This window comes from Podarcis melisellensis (assembly GCF_964234715.1).
Source record: "Podarcis melisellensis genome assembly, chromosome: 14".
Lineage (NCBI taxonomy): Eukaryota > Metazoa > Chordata > Lepidosauria > Squamata > Lacertidae > Podarcis > Podarcis melisellensis.
The window spans coordinates 43,174,102-43,191,542 of NC_138546.1; the positions used below are offsets into that span (position 1 = coordinate 43,174,102).

Here is a 17,441-nt window from a genome sequence, read left to right on the forward strand (position 1 = left end):
CAAAGGCTTGCATTGTTCCCTGTGGATTATTAGACCAGCCAAGGCATCAAGTTTCCACCCGAGTCGCATGTGAATAATGGATGAAGCCCAGGAACGCTCCATGGTGATGACACCTGGTTGCAGCATCACCCTGGGAGAGGCTGCCGGCGGACCCTGCGGAGGAAGCCACCTGTCACGTCCCCTGTGTCAGAAGCCTGCTCTGTGTGGTGGTGACTGACCATTGGCTCCTTCCCTGGCATCCTTGCTCTTATGAAAACAGACCTTCATTCTGTAAAACCATTCTCTAAAGCAGCATTGCACCACTTGAAACAGGCATGGCTTCCTGCAAAGGATCCTGGGAACTGCATTTGGTTGAACTGAGCATTGTTAGGAGACCCCCATTGGTCTCCGGATACTACAGTTCCCAGAATTCCCTGGGAAGAGGGTTTGATTGTTAAGCCAGTCTGGGAGTTGTATGTCTGTGAGGAGAACAGGGCAGCCTTACTCTCTTGGTACTGTTAAACTACAGTTCTCAGGATTCTTTGGGTGAAACCATGACTGTTTAATGCTTCAAAATTATAGTACAGGTGGAACTTTCATCTGAGTGTTGCCATTACAGAATACAGCAGGGAGGAAGAAGGTTGGGGCAAAAATTGGAATTGGTTGACAGGGCCTATCGTCGGTCAGGTAGACAAGGCAATATAATTTCCATAGCAGCAAAGACTCAAATTATGTATTGGCTCAAATCCTAGTTTCATATATAGCTCTTGTCTCTCAGCACATCAAAGAAACGGATGAGACGTTAAGATAAGTGAAGAGAGTGATTGTCTGCCATTTGCATTTGGCAAATAAACAATTGTCATCCCAGACAAAAGTTAAGTTAATTTTAATCCGTGTTCTCTGGGGCCAGGCATACATAAAAAGAGCATTTAAAAAAAGTGGCTTTGCTCAGAACAAGGTGGACAATTTTTAATTTATACAGTTTTAGTAGTGTTTTGTAATATAAAGAAAACAAAGCCGTCATCCTAATGCTACTGTTTCATGACATCCTAATTGCTGGCTGCCATGTCAGGATGTGATAGAAGTGTGATCCCATTTCTGCTTCTGGAGACTACTTAAGAACAGAAGCTGTTTTTCAGGTGAATATAGTGCATCAAAAGCTGTCAGCAATGTACAAACTGAAGCATATCCAGCTGGCGTTCAGCACGGTCCCAGTGTGCAGCAGCTGTGAAAACGGTGAATTCCACGTTAGGGGGCGGGATTGAAAATAAAACTCTCGTAATGTTGCTGTGCAAATCTGGTGTTGACCCCATTTTGAATACTGTGTACAATCCTAGTCACCTCACTTCAAAAAATCTTGTAGAGCTGGGAGTATGTTCTGTTAAGGAAAATTCTGTAATTTCCGTAACAGTTCAGAAAGGGGTAGCCAAAATAAGAGTGGAGTACCCCCCCCTATGAAGAAAGGCGGTAGCACTTGGGGCCTATTATTGTTATTACTACTACTATGACTATTATTTATTAAATTTGTATACAGCCCTTCCTCCATAGATGTCAGGGCAGTTCACAGCATAAAAATGCAATATACATAATTAAAAAAACCAAAGCAATTTCCTCCTCTCCCAACCCCATCCCACAAACACATTTAAAAGGATATATGATGTTAGCCAAAAGCCTGGTTGAAGAGGAATGTTTTTGCCTGGCACTTAAATGAATATAATGAAGGCACCAGAGGAACCTACCTGGGGAGAGAGCATTCCACAAACAGGGAGCCACTGCAGAGAAGGCCGGTTCTCATGTTGCCACCGTCCAGACCTCATGGAGGAGGCACACAAAGAAGGGCCTTGCATGGTGATTGGGGGTCTGGGTCAGTTTATATCTGGAGGGGCAGTCCTTGAAGTATTGCAGGGAATCCTGAGCCATTTAAGGCTTTAAGATGTTAAAACCACCACATGTAACTGGGCCCGGAAGCAAATTGGCAGTCAGGCCGGGAAGAATGTAATACGCTCAACATCTTGCCCCGGTGAGCAGCCTGGCTGCCGAATTCTGCACCAGCTGAAGTTTCCGAACCATCTTCAGAGGCAGCCCCACGTGTAACATTTTGAGAAAAAGCAAGTAAGAGTTGGCATGATGGAAGTTCATAAATTCTGCATAGCATAGGGAAAGTGGATAGAGAAATTTTTTTGTCTCAAAACACTGGTACCTGTGGACAGCAAATGCACCTGAACGTTGGAAGTTAAACTATGGAAGTCACTCCCACAGAAATCAGTGATGGACACCAACTTGAACGGCCTTTAAATAGGATTAGACAAATTCCCGTAGCATAAGGCTAGCTATGAAGACTGTTGGGCCTACATGGTTGGGGGAAGTAATGCTTCTCAGTACAAGTTGATGGAAACCCCAGGAGGAGAGACACTCTTGTCCTCCGGTTCTGCTTGTGGGTTGCCAACAGACATCTAGCTGGCCAAATCTCTGTGCACTTTAGAACCAGATAGCTTCATTCAAGGAATTCAAATGCTAAGGCAATGAAACACAGTATAAGAAAGAATTTAAAATCGACGTTCTTGTTTAAAGGGGACAATGCCCCGGACCACCTGAACAAAGCCACCGGCTTGACTTGTCATAATGAAAAGGAAGGCATGCTCTGTTTTCAGCCTGAGGGTTGTGCAGGTGCCATTTGAAGCATCAACTATCCCAGAGAAGAGGTGGAGGTTAGGACCCAGTGGAGCTGCCTGCCTCTTTCCCAGCTGGGTCACTCCAGCCATTTGTCTTCAGTGCTGTCAGCAAGTTATACAGAGCTTTGTGTGAGGCATGTACCGAGCCTACCAGCCTCTCCTACCAGCAACCAACAGGTACCTGCAGGAGAAATGGGACAAAGCCAGTTATCAGGAGCACTGCAGGAAGGTACACTATAGACTACAAAAGGGATGTTGTTGGGGTGTCTTATTACAGCTGGCATATTCCTCACTTGTACCCCTCAAAGCAAACTGTAGGGAGTGGGGTGGGGTGGTGGGCAGGTGCACAGGTAAAGACTTTTAAGGAAGAGAACCTGTGGGCACTTGAGATGCTGTTAAGACTACAGCTCCCATCATCCCTGAACATTGGCCATACTCACTGGGGGGTTGATGGGAGGTGGTGTCCAACAACATATGGAGAGCCATCTGTTTTAGAGGAGACTTTACAGCAGGTGTAAATGTAGAAGAGACATCTCTCTCCTCCCCTTGCAGGAAGGGATGCCTCTTGGAAGATAGAGCTCTCCATCAGCAGTATTTACAATAACTTCATTAAAATAAAATAATAAAGTGGTTGAAATCTGCTGCTCAGTTACTTGGGGACATGTTTTACTTGCTAATAAAATTATTAAATGTTGCAGCCTTATCATTATGCTTTATTCTGTTCCACTTCTCCTTTAGAAAGGTCAGAATGGCTTATATCACCAGACTCTCACCCTGGGTCTCAGGAAGCTGGACCTGGATGAAAACAATTTCAAATGCCTAAAAAACATCTTCCAAGATGAGCTTTCCAAACTCCTGCAACTCTCCCAAGGAATGACTCAAAGGGTGACCTACTCTCCATGGCAGGGTGCAATTTAATAGCCCCAGAATGAGTCATTCATGGGTTTTGCTGCTGTTTGTACCTAAATGCTGCAGGAGAATCCCCAGCAGTTCCAAATAGGACTGGGAGAAGATTCCTGTTTGAAGCCATTCCCTGATAGTTTGGGTAATACCAATGTTCTAGTTACTTGGCATAGCACAGCTTCCTGTCATCCTATCTTTGAGCCTGATTTGCTGACATGATAGATCTGGGAATCTTGCTAAAATATTTAATCGTAGCCATGTCTAGCTCTTGTGAGCTGTAACAATGCTGTCATCATATCTAAACTCACCGGTCAAAGAAATACAAGAAACAGTTTGAATCCAGATCATTAGCTTCAGATATTCCTGACACTCTCTCAACCTTGCAGGTGGAACTAGCAGTTCCTGTGATCAACACAAAAGCCCCACCTACACCTTTGCATCTCCAGGTGAATTTGAAGAAACTCCAGGTATTTGTGGAATGGACTGAACTGGATGCTCAATGTGGGCTTGTTTATGCAGTCACAATTCAGAAGTTTATATCTAAGAGGGTTGGGGATATCCTGGGATAACTGCCCCTTGCATATGCAAACAAATAATTTCAAGATCTACCAGACATATACCCTTGATGGGGCAATCACAAATCATGGTATTAGTCTAATGAATGAAACGTGGTCTTCTGCACTCCAGAACTGAATGCAATTGCTGGGCTCACATATTTTTGGCTCAGCCAAACAAATCTCCAGATGGAAAATTAAATTGCCATCAGCCTCTCATTTGTGTGTTTTCAGCTGGAAAGAGAACGCCAAGCTATTCGGGACCAGGAAAACCACTCACATTCTGCCAGACTTTGGCGCATCAAGCAGTCGCCGGGACGGGTGGACAACTGGAACTTCTATTGCATTCACAGGTCTGTAAGCAGTGGGTTTAAATTAGGCATGGGCAACTAGTGGCCCTCAGACAAGTATTGTGGGTTGGTAGAATGACAAGGAAGAGGGAATGGGGTGGGAGAGAGGAGGACGAGGATGAGGACAAGTCTTGCACACCTATAGCCCTGTCTCTGCCTACCATCAGCATGTGGTTCCCGGCAGGTCACCCAAGAGAAAATGGAGTCATTAACAAAAGAAAAAGTTTTCTGAACCCTGGTTTAAATAGTGACTAGGGCAGGTTCAGCAGAGAGGGATCCAAGTTCTAGTCTGATAGTGGTAGGGAAAATACAGTGGTACCTTGGGTTAAGAACTTAATTTGTTCTGGAGGTCCATTCTTAACCTGAAACTGTTCTTAACCCGAGGTACTATTTCTGGGTTAGCGGAGTCTGTAACTTGAAGTGTCTGTAACCCGAGGTACCACTGTAATGCCAAAGGCAAACTAAGGCCCAGGGGCCGGATCCGGCCCAATCGCCTTCTCAATCTGGCCTGCGGACGGTCCAGGAATCAGCGTGTTTTTACATGAGTAGAATGTGTCCTTTTATTTAAGATGTATCTCTGGGTTATTTGTGGGGCATAGGAATTCATTCATATATATTTTTCAAAATATAGTCCGAACCCCCCCCCCCACAAGGTCTGAGGGACAGTGGACCGGCCCCCTACTGAAAAAGTTTGCTGACCCTTGGCCAAAGGACACCTCCTGACATCAGTAAGCTTTTTCCAGCAAGGGGGTGGAGGCAAATGCCATCTGAATTCAGATCATTTGGGGCTGGCTGTGGCTCAAAGGGGGCCAGGAGGCAATGCAAGAAACCTAGATTTAAAATAAAGGGTTTCAAGATGGAATGAGGAAGCTTTGGATCTCTGTACGCTTTTGGACTCCAACTCCCATCGTCGCTGGCCATTGGCTATGTTGGCAGGGGCTGATGAGAGTTGGAGTCCTACAAGCTCTGGAGGTCCACAGCTCCTCCTTTCCTTCTTTAAAATAGACCACTCCCTCCCCTGTGATCTGCTCTTCCCCGTACAGCTTGAATTGGGGGAAGCGGCAGCGCGATCTTGCACGCATCTACTGGGAGAACCAAGAGCTGGCAAAGCGTCTGGAAGGAAGGAGGTCAGAACTTGCTCAGGAACACTGGCAGCAAGACTGGCACAAGGAGCAGCTAATCCGCAGCAGCATTGCCCGCTACCCCCGGGAGACAGTGAGCTGCCAGGTAATAAGAGTTGGATTTGCACCAGTCGTGAAAAGTGGAAGGAGGAAAGTCCATCTACAGTCCCCTCCTTTTAATAGACACTAGCCTAGGGGCTGCCAACACACCCCTGTGCCAAACCAATACTTTTTAATTTATTTTTATTCTAACCCACACTTTCATAAAATATATCAAGGTGGCTTACAAGATAAAATGCAGGAAGGTCAATAAATATCTGTAAAACACAATTGAAACAGCAATGAAACAGCAATAGATTAAAAATAAAAAAATACGTATTGTGAAGACCTGCCTAAAACAATTCAGCTTTAAAAAAAGGCAGGGGCATTTCCTGCCTAACCTCTACAGGTAGCGAGTTTCACAGGGTGTCATGCTAAAGGCTTGGTCCTTAGTGAAGGCCAACCGAAACTCAGGGTTGCGGGGAATCACCTGAATTGCCCCATCAGAGGATCTCAAGGATCAAGGTTGTGTATTAGCGATGTAGATCTTGGATTTTCTCCCCCGCTCTTATGGCCAGCATGCTTTTTATTACTATAAGTAACACATATCAGATTGAAGTGGTTGCCCCACCCCAGAATGTAAGATTAGAAGAAGGCCAATCTATTGTTTTAATTTCATTTTTAGTTCTATTTATGCTGGTCTGCGGCCATCTTAAAAAATTCCTTCATTTGGTTTCTGCACCCCTGCATTACTCCATTACAAACTAGGAGTTCACCATCACAGTGACATGAATTTATGGTAAAATAAATATATAAATGAAATAATTGTCCAGTATCACCTTAGAGACCAACTAAGTTTGTTCTGGTATAAGCTTTTGTGTGCATGCACACTTCTTCAGATACGATACCTGAATCTATGAATTTAAAGGTGAGTTAAAAGTATATTAAGGGTGGGGTAACTTAATATACATTATTAGGCAATGTGTAAACATCTACAGCAAGAGAACACGCCACTTATGTCTTTGTCTTAGTGCCAATGTGGCAATGCTCTCATTATGGGATACTCCAGATGCATTCTGGGTCCTGAAAAGATACACACATATGTACTTTGAGTAGTCTCAGAACAGAAGTTGGCTGTTGAACTCATGATCAACCTTTACTAAATAGCAAAACCAAATAGTAAATTAACAATGTCACAGCAGCAATTAAATGGCAGGAGTGGGAAGGTATAATTAACAGGATCACTGCACCTTGTTCTTTATCATACTGACATACTATTCATTTTCAATCAGTTATTTATTATGATTAAGTTAGATACTGTTTTGGTGCAAAAAGGGCACTGTTCCCTGCATGGCTGTGGTGGGAGTGCCCTAAAAGTGGATGGATGGGACCAAAGTGTGCTTAGAGCTGGCAATTAATTGGCAGAGCAGAGCTGAATAATGCAACTCTGAAGTTACAGTAAAACTTTGACAGCAACACACTGCTCTTCCTCACCACCAAGGTAGTTAGTTTTCTTTGGTGACTGTGAAAACTTCAGTCCATTTATAAAACTAGCCCACCGTTTCTGTCTCATCTGCACGCCTAAGAAGTGCCTAACCATCAGCATTGTGTTTCCCAGGCAAGGAATGGGAGAAGGAGGCAGGCATGCCAGAACAACCATATTTCCCTTTCAGCCTCTGGCAGGAGAAACCCCAGCAGGACCCGTGAACCTTTCAGCAGCAAGAATCACAGCAGAATGGACAAGAGCTTTTGGGGAAGTGGGAGTGAGTCCACCCAAGAAGAGGAGATAACAACCGCCACATGCTCACCTTCCTCTTTGGGAAAAAGAGATGTGGCCGGGCAGCTCAGCAAAGAGACTTCTCTGCTGGCCAAGATTGCATCTGGAGGCTTCTGCCCCAGGCATGCTGATGGTTCCTTGGTCAGGACGGATTTGGCAGGGGGAGGTTCTCTTGAAAAGCCCAGAGGTGAAGCAGTGATGATCAGCAGCAAACCTCGCACCTCTGTATGCTTAAGGGGGAACCTCGGACCTTTGGAGACCAGCCTGATGCCTGCTTCAGGGGACACGGAGAAGAAGGCAGCATTTTCATCCACTAAAAACATTTAACCTTGCTGCAGAAGGACTGGGAGGGCTCCCTCCTTTGAAGGGAAAGCCATCTTCTGGGTGTCAGTGCCTGTCAAGTTTCTATAAGCCACCACTTGGGAAATCTCCTGAGTGGTGGTGCGGTACAGCACTGAGCAGATTCTCCATCTGCTCTGCAAAGCTTTGGCGAAATTCTTTGGCCAAGGTGCACGAAAGCAGCTCTGGCCTGTTGCTCAGTGACAGCGCACGTGCTTTGCATCCAGAAGGCTCCCAATTAAGTCCATGATATCTTCCATTGAAAGGTGATGGAAAAAACCCTTCTCTTACAATGACTCTGGAAAGCCTCTACAGGTCAGACTAAACAATACTTCACTAGATCAGAAAGTAGTGTGGCCAAATATAAAGCAGCTTCCATGTGCCTTCGTCAACCTCTGGCCTCCAGATATCAAATACAGCTGGACATATGAATGTGCCCAGCCCCTAATATCCGCTTCAGAGGCTCTTCTGTCTGTCAGCAATATAAATTAGGTTGGCTGATAGCAGGTCAGGGCCTTCTGGGTGGTGGCACCTCCAGAGTTGTGTGGCATCCTTCCCAAGGATTCAGTCAAGTCAACCTCTCTTGTAGTCTTTAGATGTGGAGTAAATACTTTATTTCTCATCTTACATTGACTGTGTTTTACATTTTAATCATGCATGTTTGTGGTGGGTTTGTTTTTTCGTTTTGTTTTTTGGTGACTTTATTGTTATTGTGAGCCACCTTGGAAGAATTTTATTCTTAAAGATGGAATGGTTGATTGAATAAATAAAAAGTCTTATGGTTTAACATAGTTGCTACAGCCTATGGCTAAAAGAATCAAGTGGGGGGAAATAATTTACAAAAAATGTTTTGGACATCCACTGCCCAGCAGTAGGGTTAGAAGAACAACGGAACTCTTTTTGCCCTGAAAAAAGAAGCCTTTCTTTATTGTGTTTTAAATAAAATTTTATTGATTATTTCTTTGCTCCACAGAGCTCAAGGTTCTCCCTCCTCCAGACCCTCTTTTCCAGGGAGGTCCCTGATTTAGAGAAGCTGTCCCGGGTTATGATTTGATCCTGGAATGCCCCACTTTTCTTCAGAATGCCCGTATTTTCATTGGAGAAATGTTGGAGGGTATGCTCCTCATTTTATCTAGGTAGGCTAGGTAGTGACTGGCTGAAGATCATCCAGTGAGCTTTCTCTGTGAATGAGGATTTTAACCCTTTCCTTCCAGGTGCTAATCAAACACCCTAACCCCTATACCACACTAACATGTTTTAGTGGTGCTTTATAGAATTGTGCATATATATATAAAAAGATTTTGTGAATCTAAGTTTGACCTCATTGAGGGGCAGTATTTCAAAATGAGTAGAAAAAAAGCACTGTGTATTTGTGCACGCACACACATACTGGTTTGAAATTGTTTTTAAAATATATATTTTTATGTACTGTCCAGAGAACAAGAGTAACTGGGCTGATACTGATAAACCGAGTGACTAATTAACTGAATAAACTAATTGTCTTGTCAAGACTGTAAAGGGCCGCAGATTTTAGATTTTATTGCAAGGGCTTTGAAATAACCCTGTACTCCTAAAACTGAAATTATGTTAGATGGGGATGATTTGCCCCTCCCTCTCCCGCCCCGATTGGGCTCCTGTTCATTTAAATGTCTCCTGAAACCAAATTGTCAGGACGTGGAGATTCATTCGGCAGTAAATCTATTAAAGGGCAGTTAAAACAGCACGGGGAGACGTGCAGCTCAAGACTGCAACTCCCACCAGCCCTAACAATTGACTGTGCTTGCTGGGGCTGATGGGAGTTGTAGTTCATCTGCAGTCTTGGGCAGACCCATCCCTGAGGCAAGGCGAGGTAACTGCCTCAGGTGGCAGGATCCAGAGGGGCAGCATGATCCCGATGTGTATCTTTATTCCCCCCCTCCTGATGTAGATCTTCAAGCACCCCTTCTTCCCTGGCAGCTGAGGGGAGCTATTCGCTTGAGGTGCCCAAATGCCTTGGGCGGGCTCTGCCTGGAGTAAACTCATCCATTTGCCAATGCCCACAGTGGTACAGTGTGTCTGGTTGGTGGTTCGAGCCCACCCAGGGACGGCTGTGGGCAGAATTCCTGCACTGCAGGAGGGTTGGACTAGATGACCCCGGGGTGTCCCATGATTCGATGATTAAGCAAGAAACGGACCTTTCTGGAGGGAATGGCAGCGCGGGAGAAAGACGGGTTATAAATATCTTAAGTATAAATGAAATCGGATAACAGCAATTTCAAGTACCGCAACGCAAAGCGGGGATTTAATCTGAATGGATTCCTACGCCTTCAGTCACCTTCGTCCAACATGAGCCGGAAGTGAAGGTTTGCTGCAAAACGCCCCGAGCCTCTCTCCCTCTATATCACGCCGGCTTGTAAAAAGCTCCCTCCGTGCCGCTAGGCGGCGCTGAGGAGACGCGCGGCGTCGTTTTCCTTGGCTGGTCCTTCTAGCCCCCAGCGCTTTATAGCTCTCTTCCCGGCATGCTTTGCCCTCTTTTCGACCGGCCGCCGTCGACATGGTGAGCAGGAGGGCAGCGGAATCCGAAGCCATCCGCCGCCGGGGGGCCATTGGGAAGGGAATGCGGGGTGGAACTAGCACCGGCGGAGGGGGCTGCAGGTCGCCCGGTCGGTAGTCCAGAGGCTAAGCCCCCGCTTCTTGTCCCTGCGGGCTGAACCCGACTTGGGGGGTGGGGGGTGCCCTGTTTCTTCCGGTACAGAGATGGCTGCATTCCTTGAGTGAAGGCTTCAAGGCGCAGTTAGGCCGGCCAGGCCTTGCATGCATTTGGGGGTAGAGCAGCGGGTGCGGGGCGGCGGCTGGGAGATCCAGTGGGAGATCGGGTTCTGTCATGGCGGAGGCGATCTGTGCAACCTTTTCGTAGGCCTCTGTTCACTGGCGATGGGAGAGAAAGGGAAAGGAAGGATTGGGAGGGAGCCGAGTATAGGGCGGCCGCCTTCTCTTTCCGGACCTTGGGGCGCCCTGATCCCCCAGTACCTGTCAGACGGTGAGAAATCCGGCAGAATCAAGTTTCCCTTTGGCGTGATGGGGCATCTGGGTATCGGGGGATTTTAGGCTTACGATTCAGGTATAGAAGAAAAGGTGTCTGGAGTGTGTCTCTTAAATATGGTATTCTCACCTCAAGGCTTCCTCGACCTTAGCTGCCCGACCATTAAAAATGCTGTTGAAAAGTAGCTCACTCCGACTCTTGCCCTCCCCTTGCCAAAGTGCCTGAGGTTTGTCCACACTTTCATTTGGATGTGACCCACCTGGATTTGTGGACAATTTAAGGCTGGGCAAAGACTTTCCTGCAGCTAGCTTGGGACCTTTTCCCTGCTGTGCCTGGGGGTAGTGGTGCTTTTTTATGTTTTCTGGCCATGCATGGGTAGTGCTGACCCTTTGCTCTATGAGTTACTGAAGTTTACCCCAAGTTTAGAAGCTTCTGTCTCACCTTTGCCAAACCATGGCCTAAGCAGTGACACAAGGCATAATGTTTGTATGTAGCACAGTGCAACGTATGCCATGTAAATAAGCTTCCCTTCTATTTAATAGAATTATATTAAATGCAGTTGCATGAACTCCTGATAGAAGTTGTGTTTAAACATGAGTCAAAAAGTTGTGAATGTGAAGCCTTAGCATGTTCTTATTAAGTCCCATCCTCTCCAGGTGTTTTGGATTGCAACTCCCATGATCTCTGGAGTCAGCCATGCTGACTGGAGCTGATGGATGTTGTAGCCAAAAACATCCGAGAGTCCCAGTTTGGGAAAGACTGCCTCAAAGGGACTGTTTCTACCAATGTCACCTTTTCTGAACCCTTTTGAGATAAAGCTGCACACGTCTGCCACCTTGCCCCTGTTCCCTATTTGTTTCCAGTGCACCATGTTCTGGACCTGAGTGTGTTGATAGTAAGGCCATTGAGAGGGAAGCTGCCTGGGGATTCTTCCACTCTTTGCAGTGGAGCGGTTCTCAACCCCAAATGTTGTTGGACTACAACTCCCATCATCCCTGAGCTCTGGCCTTGCTAGCTAGGGGTGATGGGAGTTGTAGTTCAACAACATCTGGGGACCCACAGGTTGAGAAAGGCTGCTACAGAAAAGGCTAGGCTGAAGATTTTAAGCCCCTTGCAAAATTTATTGTGTAGTCATTCTGTTGCATCTTGCTGATCTTGCTTTCTCTCCCCCCCCCCCTTTGACTCTCCCAGGGACGAGTGCGCACAAAGACGGTAAAAAAGGCCGCCCGGGTCATAATTGAAAAATACTATACCCGTCTTGGGAATGACTTCCACACAAACAAGCGAGTATGTGAGGAGATCGCCATCATCCCTAGCAAAAAGCTGCGCAATAAAGTTGCTGGGTAGGTTGTTTGGTTCTGATCTGCTAGCACATGCTAGGAGACACGATGGAAATATTACAGCCAACTGCTCTGGGGAGGTTCCAGTGAGCTAGACACCTTTCTTAACAACCTGCATCGAAAGTGACTTTGGTCTTGTTTGTGGCCTGGTCATTGATAGTGCAGGAAGAGAATTCTTGATAGCATTTCCCGTGTTTGGAGGGTTAATTCTCATCCCTATCAAACCCTGAGCTTCTCAGACACTCCTTAATTAGCCAGAAGGTTAGAACGGGTGGAAGATTATTTCTTATGTGTGTCTTCAGTTTTTCCTTAATTGGACTTGAGAGAATCACAGTCAAACTTAATCAGACACCCCTCTCTTTGCAGGTATGTTACCCATTTGATGAAACGCATTCAAAGAGGACCTGTTAGGGGCATCTCCATCAAACTGCAGGAAGAGGAAAGAGAAAGAAGAGACAACTATGTCCCTGAGGTAGGTTTTGAAAGCTCAGATGAGTTACTTGTGGTGCATAGATTCTCCACTCTCTTCAGATAGCAAGGAATCTATTGCCTCTCCTTTTTTTTGCATGCTTTGAGAAGTTGCATGTATTCTTTTGACATTCTTGGTCCAGCACACTTGGCGTACTGTATGTGTTTGCTAAGAAATGCAGCATTCACCTGGGTGGCCTTACTGCTGATTCAACTTCTATCTCCCAGTGATGTAACAATGAACAAACAAGGTCACAGGTGGCGTTGTTAGACATATATTACACTGCGACTTTGAAACAGACATGAATATAATGCTAAAAACCAGTTAGGAATGCCTCAAAAGGGTGAGGGACACTAGGATGGCATACTTGGATCTGAAACTAGCATTGCATATTGTTGTTGAGTTGGTCCTTGAGAACTGGACAGATTTAGGTAAGAGTATAGAACCTAGTCTAATAAAGGCTGTCTGTAATCTTATGTAACACTTAAAAAGTTCCTACCATTTTCTAAGTGCTGTACTTACATTATTAGCTGAGACAATCCCTGTCCACAGGCCCATAGTTAATACAAATGTTACAAAAGGAACGGAGAGGGAAGAGGAAAGCAAGCCTCCGAACAGTTGCTTCTTCATTGGCAAATAGATGGGAGTAGGTTGATCTCCCCTTGCTATGATCTTTCTGGAAGGCAAGGGGTGCAGCCGTCTAGTTGGCCCTAGATCACCCGGCTACTGGCAGAGGCTAGAATGTGCTTCTCCTCAGCTCTGTAGCCTTAGGTAACTAGCAGGTGGAATAGCATGGAAGCTTGAGCTATGGCACTCAGCAGCTTGTGTCCAGTAGCTAGGATATGCTTTGCTTGTTCACTGACATGGAGAAGGACTGACAAACCTGCATCGAAAGTGATTGTGGCCTGTTGCTTGTGGCCTGATCATTGATACTGCAGGCAGAGAATTCCTGAAAGCATTTCCCGTGTTTGGGGGGCTTCTTTCCATCCCTTCCAAACCCTGAGCTTTTCAGACAATTTTTGTGTGTGCTTAATGCAGTAGTGTGGTCACTACTTGAGACTTCTCAAATGCTGTGTGGTTTTTTAAAAATGCCTTTTAGTAATAAGGGGCAGTTTTGCTGGACTCTTATCTACCTGTGTCATGACAAAAACCTTACTCCTGATTTTCAAAACTAGTGGCTGGTAATCTCTTTGCAGAGAAGCATCAGAGCAAAACAGCTTAGGTACACATCCTCTCAGTAAAACACTCCATTTCTTTTTGAATAACTTTCAATGTCAGTGTCTTTTCTGACTGCTTGTAGCCAAATTCTAGGCCAGAACCCTAGTTGACTAGGACTGAATACAGGCTTCCACTTCACTTTTGTTTAGGCACTACCCATCTGATTGATGTGGATTTTCACTTAAGCTGCATAGGAGGAATGGGCTAGTTTCTCCCTTGCTCTGCATTGGCATTGGTTGGCTTTCTTATGAGTGTTTGTAGGAACAAGACCAAGGGCTTTTTTGTTCATTCACAACTTGCCTTTTCACAGTTTAAAGCAGCATATTTATTGATCCTATTGAGAGTAGCCAATGCAAGCAATACAATACAAGCCTTGTTAAAAATGTAGCATGAAGAAGAATTATGAGATATTTACCATTGTTCTGGCTAAAAAAGAAAGATCCAAGAAGCCTGTAATCGACAGACCTTTGGTACTTTTGGGATGAATCAAGATGGGGGTCACTTCCTGGGGACTTAGTGTTGTTTCTGATGGATTATCCACCTAGTTAGGATACCACTGGTATGACTTCTAGGATGCAGTTGGGAAGTTGAAATGTGAGGAGTGTCTGGTTCTTGTTTCCTGCCTAGTAATTTGCTTCCATGTACTGAAGATTGCTGTTCTCACACTGGCTCCTCTGTTTATGTAAAATCATGTTGTTTCAAATGTGTCATTGCCTGATGTTTCTAATTAGTATTTTGGTAAATATAAGCCTAGATTATTAAACCTTGAGCAGTTGTCATGGGTAATCCTTGTGTATGCTTGGTAGACCAAGAATCTGGGTATTTAATGGAGCAATAGAAATACGGTAGTCCTTCTGGTTACTTTGATGAACTATGAAATACTTTCCCAGTCGCCATACTCTGGCGTGTGTCTGTGTGTGTTGGCCAAGTGCTGTCTCCTATCACTTCTCTTTCCTGATCTGTTCTTAGAGCTCTGTAGCTGCTGGTGATAGGCTTTTGTCAAGAAGATTCTGCTCCTTTTAAGCATTTTCATTTTCTTCTGAAAGTTGCAAGGCAGCCCAAATCTTAAAAGTTTAGTCTGTAGCTCCATCTAATTTGGTACTACTGGCATGTTATGCATGAATTTGTCTGCTTACAACCTTTGTTGGTGTTACAGTGCACTTAATGGTAACTGTACATAGGTGGAGGGAAATTGTCGTATATATGTTACAATCCTAAAATGTGCTCCCTTAGTTAAGGGATTAGTGTGACTGATGGCCACAGAATGAAAACTTTTGACTGTAAAGTTGGGAGATGATTGTACAGAGCCCATTCCCATACCAGAGAAATCCACTCCAGTGTCATAATATTTGTGGACTGGTTTTGATATTGCTATTGGCACACTGTTTTGGGATGCTCCTCCATTTTTTCTTTTAAACCGGTCATTAGTAGTGGCTGCAAGCAGACTACGTAGAACCATTGTGTGGTATAATGTTTGTTTCACATACATGTGCTGTGTTGTCCTGATGTTAATTGTGTTTATAGTCTGTTGACCACTATTTAAACCAAATCTAACCTCTACCTCTTTCCCCATCAGGTCTCTGCCCTGGATCAGGAGATCATTGAAGTGGACCCTGATACCAAGGAGATGTTGAAGCTCCTGGTGAGTGGGGCAAGGGGATTGGCACACCTCCCAATAGGAACTGCTCTTCTAACAGTCAGCTAGCTACTTCTTGTCAATGCAGTGTTCTCTGTGCGTGCATTTTTTTTAGTACCAAGAGTCCCGCTGCCAGGCAGCAGTATTCAAAGTACTCTTGGAGGCATTTTTCTTGAATGCTGCAGTGTTAAATGGTCATTGGATCTTGTTGGCTAAGCCAGACTGCTTGGGGGATCATTATTGTGTTCTCCACAAATACAAAGTGCTGTTGTTTATTGTGTCAGTTTTGTACACCTTTTAAGTTAGTCTCAAAAGTTAAATGACATTATTCCTTCAGCTAGTCAGAATGAGGGAAAGCCCTCTTCATTTATCAACATTAAAATCTGCTTGGTGTGTCTTTGCTAAGTGTTCCCTGTTCTGTATTTCTTCCAGGACTTCGGCAGCCTATCCAACCTGCAGGTCACACAGCCTACTGTAGGGATGAACTTCAAAACCCCAAGAGGCGCCATCTGAAGCCATTGCCGAATTTTCACTTTTAAAATAAATATATAGAAACAAAGCTGTGACTTGTGTTCTTGTGTGTCACATTTGCATCATCTAAGTTTGATACCATACTGTGCAGAGTGGCTCTGCTGTGGACATTCTTAACCCAGGCCAAGATCTGGCTTACGGGGGCCCATGAGAAGAGGGGTTTTCATGCATAAACTAAGCACACTTTTGTGCTGTATGTAGCTGGATTGACTATGAGGGACATTTAGGAAGGTGAATGTGCAATGTCACTTGAAAAATGCTTCCCCCTTAAATTAGTGGAGGATCAGATCAGAGATTATTACATACCCAGAACAGTGGTATGTGGTGTGTCCCATTCTGTGAGAGAAACCGAGGACCCAGTTTTGTGTCACAGAAAAAAGCCAAAAAGTGTTCTGCAGTGTCAAAACAGACAAGGCCCATTGGTGCCACTGGACTTGCAGCTAAATCTTGGAGGCTTTATGTAACATAAGAACTACTTTGATAGAGGAAGCGTAAAAGGTTCACAAGCTGGTCAGTCAAGACATGTCTCAGTTGCTTTTGTCTTGGACCAGTGGTAAACCTTGTGGGAGGCAATTTCCTGTGTTCATTGTAGCTTTGCCATATGGATGTGTTCATTGTACCAGTGCTGGGGGGCTTTTGGTTCTCCAGATGTTGGATTCAAATTCCCATCAGCTCCAGCATGCACGATCCAAAGGATGATGGAACAGAATTATGTAAGGCCAGTGGTAGGCTGCTTTGTGAATGCTCACATTAAAAGGCAAAATATTATATGTAACTCAATAAATACTTGGAGAACTGCAGCTTGGGGGGGTGTAGAAATTTAATTTATGTTTTGCATGGACAGTGCTCGGAGAGTTACCTTAAAAGCCTTCACTGGTCAGGATCTTCTCCCAAGTGATTTATTGAAAAAACTAAGGAGAAGACAAATCAAGCATCTGAGATGTACTAAAGAATACAAGCAGATGGGACACGGGTGGCGCTGTGGTTTAAACCACTGTGCTGCTTGGACTTGCCGATCGGAAGGTTGGTGGTTCAAGACCCCGCAATGGAGTGAGCTCCCGTTGTTTGGTCCCAGCTCCTGCCAACCTATAATAATAATATAAGAATACAGGCAAATGACACACTTGAAGATGAGATTACAGTGGTATCTGGTTACAAACGCTTTGGGTTACGAACTCCGCTAACCCGGAAGTAGCAGCTCCGAGTTGCAAACTTTGCCCCAGGATGAGAACGGAAATAGTGCGTTGGCGGCAGTGGGAGGCCCCGTTAGCAAAAGTGCGCCTCGGGTTAAGAACAGACCTCTGGAACAAATTAAGTTCGTAACCCAAGGTGCCACTGTACTGTATTGACTAGATTGGTAAAAATACAGTTAGAATATGAATAATTTTCAAGTTTTCAGCTCTACACAGATCTGTGTATTTTTATATATGTTACATGTAAATAATCCTTAACTGATAAAATCTGTCCCATTCCCCCTGGACATAAGTTCAC

General features: G+C 44.9%; 2 protein-coding genes across 3 annotated transcripts; both read left to right on the forward strand.

The window, feature by feature from the left end:
- The first annotated feature begins 761 nt into the window (after positions 1–761).
- LOC309356878 (uncharacterized protein) lies at positions 762–8,503 on the forward strand. Of its 2 annotated transcripts, none has more exons than XR_014162903.1 (5): positions 762–1,118; positions 3,941–4,021; positions 4,343–4,461; positions 5,502–5,685; positions 7,237–8,503. XR_014162903.1 is itself a non-coding variant. In XM_081888754.1 (5 exons), exons 1-5 carry the CDS (start codon positions 2,788–2,790, stop codon positions 7,720–7,722), a joined length of 963 nt encoding a protein of 320 aa, XP_081744880.1. In that variant the 5' UTR covers positions 2,680–2,787; the 3' UTR covers positions 7,723–8,503. The 2 variants fall into 2 exon arrangements, 1 of the variants encoding a protein (XP_081744880.1); XM_081888754.1 differs by lacking the exon at positions 762–1,118 and adding an exon at positions 2,680–2,880.
- A 1,627-nt stretch (positions 8,504–10,130) lies between these two features.
- Positions 10,131–15,978, forward strand: RPS17 (ribosomal protein S17). Its single transcript, XM_081888831.1, has 5 exons — positions 10,131–10,270; positions 11,948–12,099; positions 12,463–12,568; positions 15,360–15,425; positions 15,852–15,978. The coding sequence occupies exons 1-5, from the start codon at positions 10,268–10,270 to the stop codon at positions 15,930–15,932; spliced, it is 408 nt and encodes a 135-aa protein (XP_081744957.1). The 5' UTR covers positions 10,131–10,267; the 3' UTR covers positions 15,933–15,978.
- Positions 15,979–17,441: the final 1,463 nt, after the last annotated feature.

Bases quoted from the DNA above. Each gene is read 5' to 3' on its own strand.
- RPS17 (XM_081888831.1), top strand. The intron at 12,100-12,462 runs GTAGGTTGTTTG...CTCTCTTTGCAG, and splicing joins CTGCGCAATAAAGTTGCTGG to GTATGTTACCCATTTGATGA. The intron at 12,569-15,359 runs GTAGGTTTTGAA...TTTCCCCATCAG, and splicing joins GAGACAACTATGTCCCTGAG to GTCTCTGCCCTGGATCAGGA.
- LOC309356878 (XM_081888754.1), top strand. From the start codon at position 2,788: ATGTACCGAGCCTACCAGCCTCTCCTACCAGCAACCAACAGGTACCTG. The intron at 4,462-5,501 runs GTCTGTAAGCAG...TTCCCCGTACAG, and splicing joins AACTTCTATTGCATTCACAG to CTTGAATTGGGGGAAGCGGC. The intron at 5,686-7,236 runs GTAATAAGAGTT...TGTGTTTCCCAG, and splicing joins GGGAGACAGTGAGCTGCCAG to GCAAGGAATGGGAGAAGGAG.